At 26.4% G+C, this 20275-nt stretch overlaps 1 protein-coding gene across 1 annotated transcript; it reads right to left on the bottom strand.

The window, feature by feature from the left end:
* Positions 1–4444: 4444 nt before the first annotated feature.
* Positions 4445–20275, bottom strand: LOC126903309 (sodium-dependent noradrenaline transporter-like). Its single transcript, XM_050681442.1, has 16 exons — positions 19993–20275; positions 19711–19894; positions 11690–12040; positions 11315–11512; positions 11113–11247; positions 10801–11038; positions 9425–9561; positions 9216–9355; positions 9056–9159; positions 8807–8931; positions 8636–8748; positions 8176–8355; positions 8007–8106; positions 7832–7932; positions 6668–6838; positions 4445–6611 (listed from the first exon to the last, which is right to left on the bottom strand). The coding sequence occupies exons 3-16, from the start codon at positions 12000–12002 to the stop codon at positions 6492–6494; spliced, it is 2175 nt and encodes a 724-aa protein (XP_050537399.1). The 5' UTR covers positions 12003–12040; positions 19711–19894; positions 19993–20275; the 3' UTR covers positions 4445–6491.

Raw genomic sequence — 20275 nt, 5'->3', positions numbered from 1 at the left:
TTCAAATGATATTTGGACACATCATAAATCTTTGATGGAAATAATATTTCACGTATAAAAGCTTAAAAATTAATGGTACCCTTTATTAATTATGCAAAAAAAATTAGTAACTGGAGCGTCATTAATAGGTCACGAAGTATACATATGCGTACCTAAAACTCTGTGGTAATAAAATAAAATCCATAAATTTACAGGTTACAAAAGTTAGAATCTGTCATCTAACTTATTGTTTTAAGATGTATTGTTAATAATTAAATTTAAGTATTATTTCTCACAGTCAGATATTTGACATGATGGATAAAAGACAAATAAATTATTTTTGCTACTGTATTTGAACATGTACCAAACATTAAAAAGTAAATAAATTAATTTAAACATAAGACAATATATACTTGAGTTTTTTTGTTATAGACTTTCTAAATCATTATAAAAGTCATTATGTAGCTATGACAATTATATTTAAGTAATAATATGTATATATATATATATAATTAATCAATAATAATTTTCTTTGTGGATAGGGTATAAGAATACTTTCACGTGTACTTATATTCATATTGCCAGTCGTAAGAGGCAACTAATGAGATTGCGTCAAGTTGACGGGTGTTGTAAAATTTTTTCGAAAAGTATGAGGTGTCCTGACACAGAGTTTGTTTGTTTATTTTCCTATCTCGTATATACGCCGGGACAACAAGTGAGAGAAAATAAAGTAGTTAGAGACGAAGAAGGCATAAAGAATAAAGTGTTTGATACCAGCCGGGCAACTTGTGCAGTAGTTGCTTCAACAGTTACGTGTATAGATCTACATTACGCTTGTAGTGTCAACGGTGTAGAGATATTAACACTCAATTCTAGGCTAGATTCATGTATAAGGGAGAAAGATAGATAATATGAATAAGTATATGGAATGTCGGAATAATAATTGGTAGAAGTATCAAGAGGAGATAAGTTAATATTTGTTGAGTATATGAAACTAAGTGAAAGGAAGATAAAGCAAGGTAAATAGATGAGGGCTTATAAAATATTATACTCAGGTAAGACCAATACAAAGAACTATGTAGGAATAATAGTAGATGGGGAGATCAAAAGTAAAGTAGTATAAGTAGCTAGAAAATGTAACAGAATTGATGCGATGAAATAGACAAAGAAGCGTTTTGGAGAGAGATGGATGAGGTGATGCATGAAACACCTGGTAATTAAGATGTGGTGATAAGTGGAGATATGAATGTCTGTAATGAGAGGAGAGTATATGAAAGTGTATGGTTTTATTGGGAAGAATGAAGCTGGAGAAAAAATTCTGGATTTCGTAGTATCAAATGATCTTACTGTGGTTAATACTTGTTTTAGAAAGAGGGAAGAACAATATATAACTTATAAGAGTTGGACTAATAGATCACAGATTGATTATTTTATGTGAAAGAGAAAGAACGTAAAGCGACTAAATGATTGTAAAGTTATTCTAGGCAAGAGTGTAACTTCACAACAAAGACTGATGGTAATGGAGTTATGGTGTAGTGGGAAGAGTATATACAATAACTGAAAGAACACTGGAGGAAAATCAAGGATACGGTGGTGGAAAAATGAAAGAGTTTTAAAGACGTTAAAAAAGAAGACGGTGTGGACTGTAGAGAAAGCCATAATTTACGTGTAGAATAGATTTGCTAGTTGTGTAAAGAATACTGAAAGGGAGATTGTTGGTAAGAGTAGGAGTTGAATGCCAAGAAAAAAGTAAACCTGGTAGTGGGATGAGGTTGTTTAAAATATCATAGAAAGTAAAAAAAAACAGCTCAAACTATGGCAGAAAAGGAAAAGAAGAGAACATTGGATGAAGTATAAACACTGATGAGTTGTATGATAGGTTAGGTACAAAGAATAGTAAAAAAGATATCTATTGACTCGTGAAAGTAAGAGAAAAACAGTATAAAGATTGTCACAATGTAAGTAGTATAAAAAGTTATGATATGAGGGTGCTAACGAGCGATGATGATGTAAAAGAAAGGTGGAAAGAGTATTTGAAAAATTACTGAATACAGTATCCAAGAAAGACATTAAAGTATAATTCATGGAACAAGGTACTGATGTATTTAATAGTAAGAAAGAGGTATTTGTGGTTATGGCATCAATATAAAAAATAATGCTGTAGAACCAGATGAAGTGTCAATAGAAGTATGGAAAACCAAAGACAGTGTTGGTATAAGTTGGTTAAAGAATCTTTTTAATAAAATCCTGTTAGAATGGAAAATTCCAAAAAAATTGAGAAATAGTTTTGTGATGCCGATATTTAAAGGCAATATATATAGCAATATACAGTAGTGTGGGAATTATAGATGCCTACAACTTATGAGTCATACTACGTACATAATTGTTTCGGAAAAAGGTAATAGACAAAAGAATAATAGCAGAAACATCAATAACAAAGAACCAGTTTGGTTTTTTGCATGGACAGTCAACAATGGGAAAAAGAAGAAAAAGCTATGTATGGTTTCTATAGATTTGAAGATAGCAAATGATAGAGTACCGAGAGAGGTTTTTAAGTGGGCGTTAATGAGAAAAAGAGTCCTAAAAAGATACATTAATATAATAGAGGATATGTATGATAGCACTTACATTAAGGTAAAAAGTGTGAGAGAGTAACAGACTATTTTAAGGTAAGAGTAGGGTCGCACTAAGGTTCTGCTCTAAGTCCTTAATCATTTTCTATAGTAATGGATGAAATTGCTAGAGGAATACAAGGAAAGGTATCGTGATAAAAGAGAGGAAATTAATTAAAGGCTAGACGCGTAGAGATCAGATTTTGAAGAAATGGGTTTAAGAGTAAAAAGGAGTAAGAAAGAGTTTATAGAGTACGAGTTTGACAAAGAAGAACACAAGGTAGGTGAAATGAGGAGATTAAAGAAATGAATAAGTATTAAATATTTAGAATCAGTTGTGTAATAGAACGGTGGTATTGATGAGCATATAAGACACATGATTAAGTGAGGATGGGTAAAGTGGAGAGAAGCTCTGGTGTGTAATGTGATAAGACAATTTCAATGTGGCTGGAAGATAAGTTCTATAAGATTGTAGTGAGACCAGCTATAATTAATGGTTCAGAGTGTTGGGAAATTGACAAGATAATAGAGCAAAGAATGAGTGTAGCAGAAATGAGAAAGCTTAGATGGATGAGTGGGGTGACTAGAAAAGATAGGATAAGGAACAAACATATAAGAGGGAATATAGGTGTAGCGTCAAATGTGGATAAGATGAGAGAAAATAGACTTAGATGGTTGGGTCATGTTATGAGGAGAGAAGAATCGGAAGCTGTAAGAACAGTTATAGAAATTAATGTTAAAGGAAGAAGAGGTAGAAAGACCAAAAAAGAGATAGAAGGATGTTATTGAATGCAATATGAAGGCAGCTGATGTAGGATATCGTGTTAAGTGGAAGTTTAGGATAAGAGTGGCCAAATAGTTGGAATAAAACTGAGGAAAATGAAGAAAAATAATTAATTAATAATTATTAATGATTATTTTTCTTAAAGAAGTTAGTAAATTTTTCGAAAAAAAAAGTTAAGTAGTACTTGAACATTACATGTATGGTTAAACATTCATTGCAGCGCTATTTAATGAGTTTAGTGCTGCAATCTATTTGATACTTGTGAATACATAACGTTATTTTTCGATAAAAATTCTTTAAATAATATTAATATACTTGTATTTTTTTATATATTTATTTTTATAAGTATAAAATTTATATTTAAATTATAATTTTTTGTTCGATTTATTTCATTAAAAAATACTTTATTTTTATATCTTAGAATGTAAAATCGAATTATAAATTAAGAAGCCAAGATAATCCTAAATTGATTCATTTAGTAGTAAGACTATACCATGTTATATTTTTACAACTGTTTTGTTGGCAAAATATGAACTTTCTATAAAAAATGTTTTTTAATTTTTAAATAAATCCCGGTATGGCCTTAGTTTATCGAGGTTAAAATAGAATATAAATTATTTTTTAATGATCTAAGTACTTTTGAGAAAGTGACGCTGACAAAAGTAAAGAAAGGTAGAAAGATGTAGAATATAGAGCGCAATTATTAAATTTTAAACCATTGATAATATTTTTTTAAATTTGTAAATTCGTACAACTAAAAATAATATAATAATAATATAAAAAAAAAAAACACATAATAGTAAAACCAATACTTTCTCAGCTTCGCATCGAAGCTAAAATGTGATGTTTTAAAATATATAATTTTTAACGGCAAGGAAAACATATAATATAACACAATCTGTCCAAAACATATGACTTTTTTTAAATGAGTTAATTAATATAATTCAGTACTTTAAATACTCTTGTGATATTAATAAAATTATATTTTATAGTGTTTAAATAAAAATTTTATGGTCGATTTTTACACTGTTTAGTACATACTATATCGTTAATAAAAAGTTATTCGAAATATATTTTAGAATATTTTTTTATTTCATTTGGTCATAACAATACAACAACGACTTAATACTATGTTAATTATCTATAATGTAATGAATATAATAAGTTAGAATTATAATCCTAACTTAATTATCTTTTCTGTTATTGATTTGATACATAACTAATTCTATTGCCAACTAAGTTCATCTAAAGTGACTAGATGACACTACAGTAAGTTTAATTTATCTAAATTAACTTTCATAAATATTCCTTAATAATACATCTGTACAAGGAAGGAAATATTAGTGTTGATATAATTACTATTAATATATTTACTTTACATTATAAATTCAATGGAATGTAGTTTTAAATAAAATAAAATATTTTATTATATTAAAATAACGTTCTATTGAATTCTTAATGTAACATAAATTTAACAACATCAATTCAAGTTAAATCAATTGCAATATTTTTTCCTGTGTGATAGGATGGCAGAAGTTTATACGTTTTTTACAATTTTGAAAAAATAGTTTTATTAAACTTGTGGCGTATCCAAAAGGACTTAAAGAGCTATGTTCTCTCCATTGGCCGTGTTAAAACAATATTTTAGGTAAAAATAACTTAAAAAAGTTAGAAAATTTTTTTTTAGTATTAGCACCTCCTCTCCATTGAAAAATCCTGGGTACACTACTAAGGTATTACGATTATAATTAGTAAAAATAACATATTATCGTTTGCTAAGTTATAATAATTAATAATAATGCAATTAAAATGTTGAAAAATATTATACCTTGCAGTTTTATGTATGATATATTTTAAAACATAAAACTACAAAAAATAAAAAAAATATCATACTAACTTTTACCTTCCTAAGATAACATATATAATAAAATAAATCAAAAATACATAAGTGATGAAACTATTACAATTTCTTTTCAAAACTAAATGCATAATATAGGAATAAATTGAGATTGGTAAGTACATGTAATATAAATATTTTTTTTATGAAGAAGATAATTGTTTTATATAATAATTTTATGACTATATAGAATAATTTAAGTGTTAACATAATAGTAGAATATAATTTATGAACAAAAATATAAAATTCATTTATTCTAAAGAATAATTAAATAAACATGAGTACTAATTTCTTGCTATCAAACATTATATAACATAAACTCTAAAATATTCAGTATATAAACATTTCACTAATATAAGCATTTCAAATTTATTTTAAAAAGCATTGACAATCAAGATTTCTCTAAGATATGATATTGTATCATATGAATAGTTTGATTTTTCAAATTGATAATATTTTGATGTTAATTACTTAATAAAAATAAACAAGTTTATATTTTATTAACGAGTTATAAAAGTTCTTAATTTTAATAAGTTTAATATAATTTATAATTTTGTAATTTTAATAGCTATAAATAATTTACAGAAAGTATATTTTATAACACTATAATAATGCATAATTTTAATTCAAAATTTCCTATAAAAAAATGGAAATTCTCAAATACTAATTGAACACATTAATCAAGCCGTTTTCGATATTCTAATTATAAATAATATCTTAAAGTTGTAATCATAACTGATAAAAAAAATTATTAATAGTTTTTGACTAAATAAACAATACCCAAATAGAATTTTTAAAAACAATGATATAAAAACATTATTGTAACATTATTATTTTTTTAATGCTATCAGAGTAATAGTTTAAAACGATTGAAATCTTAAAAAGTTACCATTTTTAGAAAAATAAATTAAATGGCTAATAAAATAACGATTATAATTAATAACAATTCTTAAATAAACACAGCATAAAATTCTTAGGTAACTTCAATTTTTTTTTTATTCGATAAATCAAGTACAAAAATTTTGTTAAAGAAAATATAATACAAATGAGAAGGAAAATTCAACTCAACAAAACATTATTGCCACGCATTTGTCATTGGTTTTTGTATGTAAGCCATACATACATGATAAACACATGTAGAACTCTTTAAATCATCATTCAAATTTCTTGATCCGTCATTGAATGTTATTACAATTAATCAATAATAATTACCAAACAACTAAACATACAACCAATGTCGAAGCTTGAATCGGGTAACCCCTCCAGGATCTCTGGCGTTATTGTATTCTATTTGTCTTAGTTCCAACTCGGCCTTAGGCGTTATTGTGTATGCTAATTTCTAAAAAAAAAAATTATTTACTTTTACTATTTGTTGAAGTTAAAAGAATATTTTACGTCTTTGAATGATGAACATGGTGCTTTATACAGTTGAAAAGCTCCAACTATAGGTATCATTAAAATTGAACTAAGAGTAAGACTCCATCCGATATATTCAGCCCACACTGGATACTTGTAACCATTATATTTCAATGTTTGATGATCAGCTACCGCAAAACACACAACGCTCTTTATAAACATATAAATTAATTAAACCGTTATTACAATAACTTATAATTATAAAAAAAAAAATCAAGTTGTTAAAATTTAGAATTCAATACTAATACAATTGTTCTAAGTTAATTAAAAAACTTTCATGGTATGCGACATAGGAAAATATATAAAGTTGGACTAATGATTAAATTAATATTAAATGTACATAAATTCTTTTAGAGAGTTTTATAAATCAATTTCTTGTAAACCAACTAGTATATAACATTTAAAAATATTCTTTAAAAGAATTCATTTTTTTATTTTATTATTTTTGTTACATATAATTGACACTATTTTTTAAGTATCAATAATAACTCAATATTATTTTTATATTTATATTAAAAATAAATACTACACTATATAACTTTATAATACTGTTAGTAAACTAATTCATTTTTGTAATTTTTAATGGAATAGCCCAATATGTATTTATTTACAAAGTAACACTTATTATTTACTGAAAAAACTTGAGGGTTTTTTTTCATTTGTCATAGATTATTAAGTTACACACTATTCATTAGAACAAATTGTTTGCCAGTAGTTAAATAGTACGTGATTTTTATGTGTTATTTGAGAAATGTAAATAGTAAACATACGACACTTTTTGTTCTTTTAAAAATCACGTGCTTAGTAATTAGCTAAAAAAGTAAAACTAAATGCTCTATATAAAAAACTAATATACCATAAAATTTAGATACAGTGGTTGTTTTGTTTTTTTCTTGCATCTAATAATTTACATAATAAAGAATATGTCCGACATAAAAAAAAATTATAATAATCCATCAAGTAGGAAAAATAAAAAATAACTTATTTTTATAAATTAAATTGACTGTAACAGTTTGTCCAGCATTTGATTAAGTAATTAAGTAACATATATATATATATATATATGACGACAATACTTCAATATTTAAATAAAATATATACGTTTTTAATCGTTTTTAAACATTTCATTTAGCTAAAACTTACGAGTATGAAAAGAGGACTGAGAAACTTCCAACAAATGCGCCAATATGGTCCTGGACGATGACCGTACATTTCTTCAACATCTTTTGAAAATTTTTCAAGTCCTATAACAAGTTAATTGTAGAATTTTAAACATAGCAATAAAGTACTTAAACTTCTTTAAAATCAAGACAATTACCATAAAACCACGAAACGGCAACACATTCAAACAACGCACTACAAAGTAAAGATATACCAGCAGCATATGTATCCAGCAGATGAAGAATATATATTCCACTCTAGGTGTATTTTTATTGATAAAAATCATTTTTGAAGTTACAATCTGTTTTATATAACTAAATACTTACGGGTGTGACGTTGATGAGAGCAACGCAGAATGACATCGCTATAATTAAAAATGTGAACTGTTCACGCGACCAACATATCCACGTACTTTTCTTCAAATTTCCATATTTCTCCCCTGCATGCTTGAAAAATCTTGGGAACTCGTCCATCAATCCGGTAATAACACATTCAAGACCACCCATCTGATAATATTTTGAGAAATGTCATTAATTTAAATACTGAAACAGTTTTATAATACATTTGCAACAGAATAGATTTACTTGTTAGTAAATCTAACACGTGTGTTGTAAAAAATTGCATTGAATTGAGTATCCATGTCCTACAATTTTTATTTAGTTAAAAAAAATTATCTTAATTAAGGTTTTGAAGTTATCAAAAATTTGTTTTTATATTTGGGGTGATCATTTTAAAGTTGCTTTCAACCTAAATAATATAGTTTATAAAAATTATACATATACTCACTGCTGAATCGATTCCTAAAGTGATAGCCATAAAAAAAAAGAGTACTGCCCAAATACATGACCCTGGTAACGTAGCTACAGCTTCAGGATAAACTTGGAATACAAGTCCAGGACCTAGAATTATGTTATTTTTGTAATATATTAATTTAATAAAATTAAAAATATTACAAACCTTCAGTAGCAACTGAACTAATTGGTTTTTGTTGTTGATGTGACATGTATCCTAAATAGGTAAATATGACAAATCCAGAAAAGAAACTAGTAAAACAATTTACGGCCGTTGTAATTAAACAGTCTCTGAAAAAAAATTAAATTACATAAATACGAGTTCCATTTAAAAAACATAAAATTTAAACGATAATTTAATAATAAACTCATCTATAAATAAATAATATTATTTTTTAGAATTGAATTCACTTACGTATAACAATTATTCTTAATGTTGTTATATGATGCGTAAGATAAATGAACTCCAAATCCAGCGCCAACCGAATAGAATATCTGCACTGCTGCATCCACCCATACCTGTAAACATTATATATATATAATTGGTACATTTAGTATTGAAACATAATATTTACTTGTGTATCTAGCAGACGACCAAGTTCTGGTTTCAAATAGTAGGCGATACCAGTAAGAGAACCGGGTAACATTAATCCACGTATCAAAAGTATGGTCAACACTAAGTAAGGTAACGTAGCAGTTCCCCAAACAACAATTCCTATTCAATAAAAAATCATAACATTATAGTTATATATTATAGATCAATTTCAAATACCAAATATTTTACCTGATGATTTAACTCCTTTAAAGAGACTTAGATAGAGCATAACATATACTATAAATACACAAATGGCCAGTTGCCACTTAGGCCAACCCATAAGTCCATTATCCAAACCATTCTCACTCATTTCTAGCACTCCACGGCTTAAAAAAAAATACGTATAATATATTTGCACATGACTTGAGTCTTAAAAGTTATTGTGCAAAAGTAGAGATTTTTTATCCATTATTTTTTGTGTTTTTATAAAAACAAAACAAAAAAAAAAGAGATGTAAGACAGTATACATCAGATTTCAAAAAATTTATGGTATCAAATATAAGTAAAGTGTCCAAAACTTTGATATCTTTTCTTCAACTAATGACGTTTTTAATAGAGAAATTGAATTAAAAAATCCATTAAATTAATAATAACTAAGGCTTCACTTGTCTGACTTTTTAAGTTATGAAAACAGTTTGCATGCCATATCGGAGTAATTAAATAATGTAGTAACAATTAAATTTACATTTTCGACAAGATAATGAATTCGTAATTATCATAAGTTAATTTTTTTCATGGTCCTAACAAGCGTATAACACAAAACTTTATAATTCATCAAGAAATCATAAAAATGTTTTACTATCAATTTTTTGGTAAATAATATTTAATATTTTATGTAACATTGTGGTAATATTGAAATTTAAACAAAAATACCTTTTAACGAAAATATCATTAAATTTTTACATAAGTCAACAATTTTAGATTAAACGATAAACATTACAGACAATTTTTTTTTTAATTTTTAAGTTGTAAATCAATGATATACGTGCAGAAAATTCCATACCAACAACACTTATTACAAGCACAAGATATTCTGCATGATATTTAAAAGCGACAGTTATTGAATATTACAAATACAATACGCCATAATATTATGATGTTGATAGCATGAGTATGAAGGAAATGGAATAACATATTTTATTTTGTTTTAAATAGAGTTTTAAAAATGACTAATTGGTAAAAATATTTTAAGATAAGCTTTTCAGTATTTACATACTACAAAGGTATCTGGAACATAAATATTCCTAATCCATTGCTATTTCTGTTTATAGTATATAATAAATTAGTATTCTGTCGTAAAATTCGATGTACATTTCAATTTTAGTAGCATTGTATTTATTCCCTTGAATGCTACTTTTTTATTTAATGGTACCTCACAGTTGAGTTGGGTTAGAAGGTAAAAATTAGTCAAATTAATAGTGCCTCATGAAATTAATTTTATGAAAATTTGATCTTAAATATTACTTTTATGTCATATTTATTACTTTTATTGCGTATAAATATTATTTGCTCTTATATTTATGGTTATTCAATGAACTTATCAATTAATTTAACAATCAACTTACTGGAAATATTCAGCGGCTGGTGAAATTGTGTCATCTTGTAAAGTACTATTTCCTATCAATGATAAATTTACATTGCGATCAATACAATTGATAGTATTCCAGGTGTTGTTACAGTGAACCCACGGAAGTGAAGTCGGAGAATTTACGGACATTGCCAAAAAGTATAAAGACCATCCAATGATGACGTTATAATAAAATGATACGTAAAAAGCTACGAGTACTGCACAAAATCCTACTCCTAATTTCCATGGCATTATAAATAAATATCAGATCCTAATAATACAAAATACATATTTAAAAAAAAACATTTACCTTTAAACAATGGACATATTTTTGTCCAAACGGAGACAGGTCCTTGTCTGTTGTATTGTCCTAATATAAGTTCCATGTAAAACAAAGGAACGGCTCCGAATATTAACATTAATGCATATGGTATCAAAAACGCACCTATATTAAATTATTATACATTACTATAAATTAAAAATACTCTATATTTTATTTATTATGTACTGACCACCACCATTTCGATAGCACAAATAGGGAAACCGCCAAATATTGGCTAAATCAACTGCAAATCCAATGATAGATAGTAAGAAATCTGCATTCCTTTCCCATGTTTCTCTTAGAGGATCTCCTCCAATGCAATCAACAGTTCGTTCCTTTATTATACTTACTATATGACCATCATCGAATCCAAGTACTTCTGTGTTTTCTAAACAGATCATAATGAATAAACAAAAATAGAACATAAATTAACATGTAATACATAAATTATACATCCAATAATACTTAATTTATCCTCATCAACTTAAGTAATGTTACCAATATTTTATTTATTATTTTTTACTTCAAAATCTACAATACGGTCTTAATTAATGATACAATTTACTTTTAGCGTATACGGGGGTACTAGACTTTTGCAACATGGATATTCGCACTTGCTTCTCTTCGTCATCTTCGTCACCGCCACCATCGTCTTCATCATAGTCATATTCATCTATTTCATCATCAACTGATACTTGAGATCGACGAAAAAATTCACGTGGGAAAAAAAACTTTCTAGCGGATATACCAAAAAAGCCACTTCCGCTTTTTCCTTCCAACACTCCTTGGCCAGCGGCTCCTCCTCTGCCCGCATTATTATCAAAGTTCATTTCTGATGTGTCGTTGCGGGTCGCAGTAGAGTTGGCAGCCGCCGCCATCGTACGGAGATGACAATGTCCGACAAGTCGATAGTTAACTGAAAACGTTTAAAAAATAATTTCGAAAAATAATAATAATAGCGGCAAGCAGAATTTTGGATTGCTGCAGCACACACGTTCAATATTAAATTACTGTACGATTAAATGCAAACGTTGTCGTCGTCAGTGCTATACGATCATGAAGGTGGTGACAACGTTGATGATGGTCGTAGAAATAGAATGAATTCGATAATTTTTAATAATCGACTTCGCATTCTTGGAAAGCTTGCACGACGACGACGTTGAGCGTGGTATGTACCTTTTAATCTTATATATTATGTGAACACGGTCGCTGGCATCTTTATTGCTTTTCCTAATGATTCGAGGTCACCACCATCCATAGTACTACTACTACTACTACTAATACTACTACTTAGATTATTACTACTATGATAAAGTATTGTATAGCGTAGTTATTACTATGACGGGGTAAAAAGGGCCGTGAAAGCCGTGCAAGACCGAGATGACCACGCGATTGATCCTATGGAGACAGAATAAAGTTATTACAGAAACAAATGCACAAGACAATACGAAATACGAAATAATTCAGACTGTAGGTGGTTGTCTTAAAAAATGTGTGGAGATATATTAAAAGTCAATCGATCAGAGACAAAAATTATTGAAGATTAAATATATTATCTCAGTATACTGTAAACGGCTTTAAAATGTCATATTATATTATTATTACACAGGCGTACATCGTTCCGTGTTGTAAATATATTATCACATCTCATTAAAACTTCTAAAAACAATTAAAATCCGTTAAGCGTTGAAGGAGACTACTCTCACTACTGCGAACCCACTTCAAATACTTGGAAAACTCGATATTACTGGGCCTATGCTTCCATCGACTTTCAAACTATTGGCATTTTTATATTAATATACTCTTTATCGCCTATATTAAATATAAAGGAATTTATTACTTACGTTAAATAAGACTTAGACGCTGCTACTGGTACTGCTGTTTACCGATTAGCAGTACAACAAGCAGAGTATTTTTAAATGAGATGACAAAAACGAGAAATCGTAGAAACGATACCTTCAATATTCAAGTAAAGATTAATATTTATTCAAATAATTCTTTTTTTTTTTGCTCCTACATCATTCTAATTTGTATAAAAATTTACGTTCAGCTAATTATTACCATGATTATAACTTTTCTATCCATTTAGAAAAATATAATGTTTTTCACTTTTTAACATACATATCAAACAATGAAATCCTATTAGACACCGATTAAATTTTCAGATATTTCTAAAGTCCTTGAAATGTTTTACAACATAAAATAAACTTATTTTATATCTAAGCCAAAATTGTGATTCGAATTTTTTGTTCACATTTGAAAGGGAAAAATATTAATTTTACAATGATTCACATTTCTTTGTATAGTTGCACAACATTCAATGAACATTTTTACTTCGACTTCTTCATCAAATCTTTTCATACATCACCCAATAGTACCTTTGGAGGTCATACGTTATAAAAAAATGTTTTCCTACCCAATATTATTGATAAGTATTTTTTTCATTTTTTAATCGAAAATCTTTAGATGTTAAATTTTATAAAAGATACGAAAAATGTTCTTTTAAAGTAGTACTTTAATTTTCTAACTTAACCATAACATTGAACATGTCTTTAACATATGTAAAAAAATTAAATTTTTCTAAGTATCAGTAATACATAATTACTTAAAAATCATAATGTTAAAAAATAATTATTCAAGTTCGTGAATAGAGTTGTTAGTGTGTATGTTATTGCAAAAGTAATTACATGACAAAATTAATCTTTTGTTATAGATTTTTTGGATTTTTTGTTACAATTTACTTATCTTATTGTAAAACAATATTTATGTTTTACTGCGACAACTACTATTTACTATAAGTTCCCGTTGAGTTTTCTACGTTACACAGTGATCAATGTTATTCTTGTTATATGTTAATGAACCATAATATGACGGTTATTTGAGTTTAGGAACAAGTTGAATGTCAATTTTTACTGATAATGAATCATTTTATTGCTATGAGAAAATACTATGGTCAAATTAATATCAGAGTTTAATAAGGTTAAATATTATCCTTTTTATAGAGCCTTTTTTCTTTTTTATTTAATAAAATATTTTCATAACATATAAGCAACTATAAATATATATATTTTCATTTTTTAGTTTCGATGCGAAACTAAGAAGGTATTAATTTTACTTTGACGTGTTTATTTATTTATTTGTGTCTGTTACCATTTTTTCTCAGCTCTCACTGAACCGATTTCTTTCAATGACATAACAAAATATCACAAATCGTTTTTAGTTGAAAATATTATCATCAAAAATTGAAACTTTTTCTCGTTCCCCGTTAATCACCCAAAAAACACAATTATAAAAATGGGAAATTTTCTACATTTTAAAACTGTCATAACTTTTTGAAAAATGAATGAATAAAAACAAATTTTTTATTTTAGTTTTCTTAAATATTTATCTATCATTTAGTATATTTTCAAAAAAAAAATTACTTTTTACCTACCCACAAAGGGGAATTCAAAAGGGCAACTTTTTCACTAAAAGTTAACTTTTGAAAATGTTTCGGAAATACTGTCACCTTTATAAATATATATATATTTATATATATATTAATTTTATTTTATTTTATGTAACATACTTGAATTTAAAAAAAAATTATACTACGATTTATCTTCTTTGTACAAATGGTTGCCGTTGTTAAAAATATGTTACTTTTTTGTTAAAATTTTCGATTTTATATTTTATAAATTTAACATTATATTGCTATAACTTTTTTTAAAAATGTATAGATCAATAAAATGTTTATTTATTCATACTTCATAAATTTTATAATTTTTTTATTCGAAAATATTTATTTTGTTTTTAAATTGTATACATTTTTAATAAATATTTTTAAAAAGGAATTTATAAGTTTCAATGTGAAACTGTGAAATTGTGGAAATGTGAAAATGTGAAATTTTGTGTCTCACTACTTTTTCTCAGGTTTCACTGAACCGAGTTTTTTAATTAAATTAAAATACTTTACTTAAAGTACGTATTTATTAAATTCAATTTCTCCATAAACAATAGAAGTACAGAATTCGTTTGTATACTGGATTAAGCAGAAAAATCATATCATTAAAATGAAACATTTTAACCATCGTAGACCAAAATATACTTTTAATTATTAATATAATTTAAAAACATAAGTTTGAATTTGATATCATTAAAAAGAAATTTTATGAGGATTAAAAAATTTTATTGTTTAGATTCATGTGTGGCCAGGAACTTATATAAACATTATTAATCGTAAATATGTAAAAAATGCTCAGAATTTCTTTAAAATGACTATTTTTTTTATATTAATCATTTATCGAAATAAATCATTTCCATGTAATTTTTGGTGACTTAATAGATGCAATAATAATATTAATTTAAATATACAGTATAATTATATCCTATAAAATTTTATAATATACTAATATTCAGAAATATTTCGTGGCTAGTTTTTCCTATGATTTTGTCAGCTATTGTGTTGTTGAAATTCATTTTAACTTAAATTATTTTTATATGTTCATAATTATTTTTAACTAATTATTATTAATATATAAAATTAAAAGTAATAGAAAATTTCTCATTGCAGATTTGTAATCAGTACGAAAAATTAATCTAGAAAATCATATTTTTGATTCTGATGAAAATTCCTTATAAACCAATATATTCATAATAAAGAAAAAAATATTTTCTGAGAAGTTTTGTATCAAGCAATCCAATTTTTATACATATTAGAAGAAACGAAATAAACAGCTACTTATTAATTTTTTATAATTTTTTCTTAGAATATACAATATAAAATTATTGAATATCAATTTTATACTAAATTTAATTACTAAAATGAGTATTTATTCATATTTTACACTTATAAATCAAAAAACTACTAATCAGGATACAATTAATAATATAGGAATTGATATTGCTTTTTAAATAATCTACCAATTTCTTAAAATTGAACACAATTTACAGTTTTTCGAAGCGTTTCTTATGATAGTGATTTTAATCACTGTCAGATATCATCTATGATTATACCAATTATGCCACGAGGACACTGTGCTGCCGTTTTTTTTAAACATTTAATATATTGAACACACATTTCTAAACATAATTATACGTGTACAACAAATTGATCAGTGTTATATTTTATATTTACGTTAAATATTAATTTGAATTACAAAAAAATAATTAATGTTTCCAGATCCAATAGTTATTTGAACATATTTTTGATATATGTTTGCAGTGCTTGTTAGTCATATAAACTGAACACATCGGACAAAATATTGTATTGCTTCATTATATTTAAAATTTCAAAGTATACATATATCACACATACCGAGTTTATTAGCTTTTTTGTATTGATCAAACATATACACACAATTGCATTTAATAATAACATGACAATGTGACAACAATCCATTGAGTAATTCGAAGCATTAAACTATATCAACCGCGTGTTGTCATTAAATTATTTTGTGTCCCATTCCTCTGTTATAGTAAACAACAATTTTTTTTTTAATAAAAATTTTGACGTTTTACAACTTTTTATAAATAACTGCATTTTTTGTTTTTTACAGACGTTTTTTAGTCGTAATAAGTTATAAAATTCATTCACAAAAAGTAAACGGATATTTATTGAATTTATACACGTAAAATCACGATTATTATGAATATATAAATTCATTAAATATTTCGCCGGTTATTGTTGTTATTACACACTTTAGAATATATGTTAAAAACTGAGAAATTATTTATAAAACATATTTGTGTGTTTTAACTGTGAAAGTTCGTAAATAGTTTATTATGAAAATAAGAAATTCTAATGTAGGTTTGATAATAGGCATGCTTTTTAATAACAAACAAATGATAAATTATTGTTGTAATATTAGAGTAATTTTAATTAAATTTAATAGTTTGGACTTCAAATACTAATGTTTTTTTTTTAGATTTTTATCAAGTACGACTTTGTTTGCCATTTTCAAAGTTAATTCTATTTCCTGTTTTCATACTATTATATTTGTACACATTGCGTATCCACACACTAATACCGATTATGAATGTTTATATTAATCAGTGTAACTGTGAACATCCCTATTATACAATAACAATCGCGGGATTATTAAAAACAATATGCCGACAGAAGGCTAATGTCGATTAAACTGAATTGTCTAGTATTACTTACAAATGAAAAAAAAGTCATGAGATTTTCATAATTTTTTAAATTTACACATTTTTGCTTATATTTGTCTTATTATCACACTATTATCTTTTCTCCATTTATAAAAATAATTAGCTCTCACATATTTAAAGTATTCATTCGTATACATTTCATGAACATTTATTTTTAATTACTCAGGTAATTTTTCGTAAATACTTATGAAAATTAATACTTATGCGTATGATATAAAAACAATTTATACTAAACTATGGTAAAATTTGAGCTATTTTAAATGCTCTTTTGAAATGCTACTGACTATATATTTATTTAAAAAAATTATTCCATCATCAGTATAATAATAAACTATTCAGTAATATGATTTACTCTTTAAGTCAATTTATACTAATTATTCAATATAGTAAAGTAACTTAAAAAAACGAATGAATTTTGAAATTGAATCAAAGAACAAACTTTGATGTGTTATTTTTAAATTTATAATGAAAAGGGTGTTAAACAAAATTTTTCAATGTATTTAAATTGCATCGGTCATATATTAAAAAGGATATTTTAAAGGTTACTACTAAACAGTTGTGATTCTCGTCTACTGTTAGAAAACTCTTAATGTAGTAAATATTTTTTGTGTCATATAATTCAAAATACGTTTTAATCAGAGATATGCTTTCAAGCAAATGAAATGCAAATTCAAATCTAGTCAACTTTTTGCTTTTCTCAGAAGATTACCTGTGTATTTAATACGATATCAAACGAATTACGTTAGTTCGTTTAAAAACAATATGTTAAATTTCTGCGACAACTATCATTTTCCACATATAGGCAATGTTATTCTACCTTAATGACTTGTCATTGAACTGACGTAGCCGAAGAGGGCGTTTTGAAGGATTAATTTCGTTAACATTCACCCGGTTCTCTCACTCATTCCGTATTATGGTTTTGCAAGTAATTCTATGCAAACTCGTGTAACGACTTAGCGTATCTTCAATAATTTCGGTACCGCTGTATTTATTAATTACTCGATCAAAACTGTAAGCATTGCTGACGGTTATAATATTCAAAATGTTTAATTTGAAACTGTTTAAGTTAAGTGACAAAACAAAAGTCATTAAAAAATACATGTTTGTTAATGTTTCTTCTTGCAATTTACTGAGAAATCCGTTTCGATATTGAAATTTGACATGACCATTGGTAACTAAGCACTTATTATGATTCGTCACAGATTATGGGCTATATGCACTGTTGACATTTATTATATAATCTACTAAACATTAAACTAAAATGAAATTTACCTGTATATTGTCATTGTTTTTTTTTTTTTTACGAAAATTTATGTTAACTGAATATGCAGTCGCTTAGAAGTTCAATTTTATTAATAGATAAATTTTTTTTTATTACTATTCAATTTTGAGTTGTACTTATATATTGATCAAAATTGTGTACATACTGAAATTATCTAATAGTGAAATATTGGGAAGTCTAAAGAGTTCTCATCATTAACATAAAATTATTTACATGAAGGCGTAGAAGACCAAGTCCCTGCGACTCTGTGCACTGAAAATAATCTGCACTCCATCATGATAAATTCCTAAGTATGTCGCTCTTATTAACAATATTTTGTATTACGATGCACATTTTCATAATAACTAACTCAAAATCTAAATTTTCGAAATTAATTTTTAAAAGAACTTTAAAAGTAGAAACGCGTATCTGTACATTAACTATATTACTTCAATGTTCACGCAGTATTTTACACACATTAGTTTAAAAAATAAGTTATCCGTGCATGAAAAAAACTAAGGTCAAATTTGAAAAGGCGTAAAATATTTTTATTAGGTTCAAACTACTTTATAAGTTATCTCGTATAAATTGGTAATTTTCTGTTATCACTTAAAAAAAAAATATTAGATCGCTAAAATTCTCGGGTAGACTTATATAAATATGATAACGATCCATAGAACTTGTTTGTAATTGAACGTATAAACAAATAGCTCAGTAAGAATAACTATTCATATTTTAAATGAACAGTATACTGTTAATGATTTGATATAAGGAAATCAGTAGTAGCTACTGATTTCCGTTGTACGTTTTCGATTATTAGATAAATGTTTAATCAAATAAATAAACATTAGTATACATTAGATTATTTAACAATTAAATAGTCTAATATACCAATATTTATTTATAAATACACGCAACACTTATTATAATATACATCTTATTCAGGATGTATCCTAATCATGAGCCTAGATAAGTTTTGAAAAGGAACAACGTTAATTAAAATATTACTCCTTTCCTATTGCTCAAAGATGCGACATGGAAGATTGATTTTAAATTTAAGGATTCACATTAATGCACATTTAGGGATTCGAGGCGTTCGTGATTGATCGGATTAATAATCATGTTTATATTGTATTAATAAATATGATTGTGATACTAATACAATTTCAGCTTACCTTTTAGGTCCGGAAAAAGTATTGCATTTTAGACTCGGCAAACTTTTCACAGCTACTACGCGACGACCGTTACATAAAGACTTGTACAGTAACACTACAGTGGTCGCTGTGGCGGCGGCGGCAATACCGAGCGCGCTCCTATTGGCCGTTGATCGGTTATTGTTTATTGGTATGTTAGGTGAACCTGAAATATATATTTATTCATTTCTCTTTTAGTTTATTTTTTTGCAAAATTGTCTTCATTATACTTTTAATCGATTTACAATTATTAATTTCGTTTACCTCAATTTATGTTGCCTATTATGCGGTTTCTTGTTAATTTTTTCATTCGACTTCCAGTAAATATCATCTTTTGATTTAGAACCTTTTGATTATCTACAATAGGTTGTTCATTTCGGTATGATGTTTCGACTTGGCTTTTTGTCATATTTTCGCATTATAGTAATCTTTTCATATTGTTTCCGTTAATACCGTAAAAGTGAGTAAATCCCAACGTGTGAAAATTCATATTTATTACTTACAACTTTTAAAAATGAAATAAAATCTATATTTTTGACATCGGATT

The sequence above is a fragment of the Daktulosphaira vitifoliae genome, unplaced genomic scaffold (assembly GCF_025091365.1).
Source record: "Daktulosphaira vitifoliae isolate Bord-2020 unplaced genomic scaffold, ASM2509136v1 Scaffold_3, whole genome shotgun sequence".
Taxonomy (NCBI): domain Eukaryota; kingdom Metazoa; phylum Arthropoda; class Insecta; order Hemiptera; family Phylloxeridae; genus Daktulosphaira; species Daktulosphaira vitifoliae.
This window is presented reverse-complemented; position numbering and strand designations above follow the sequence as displayed.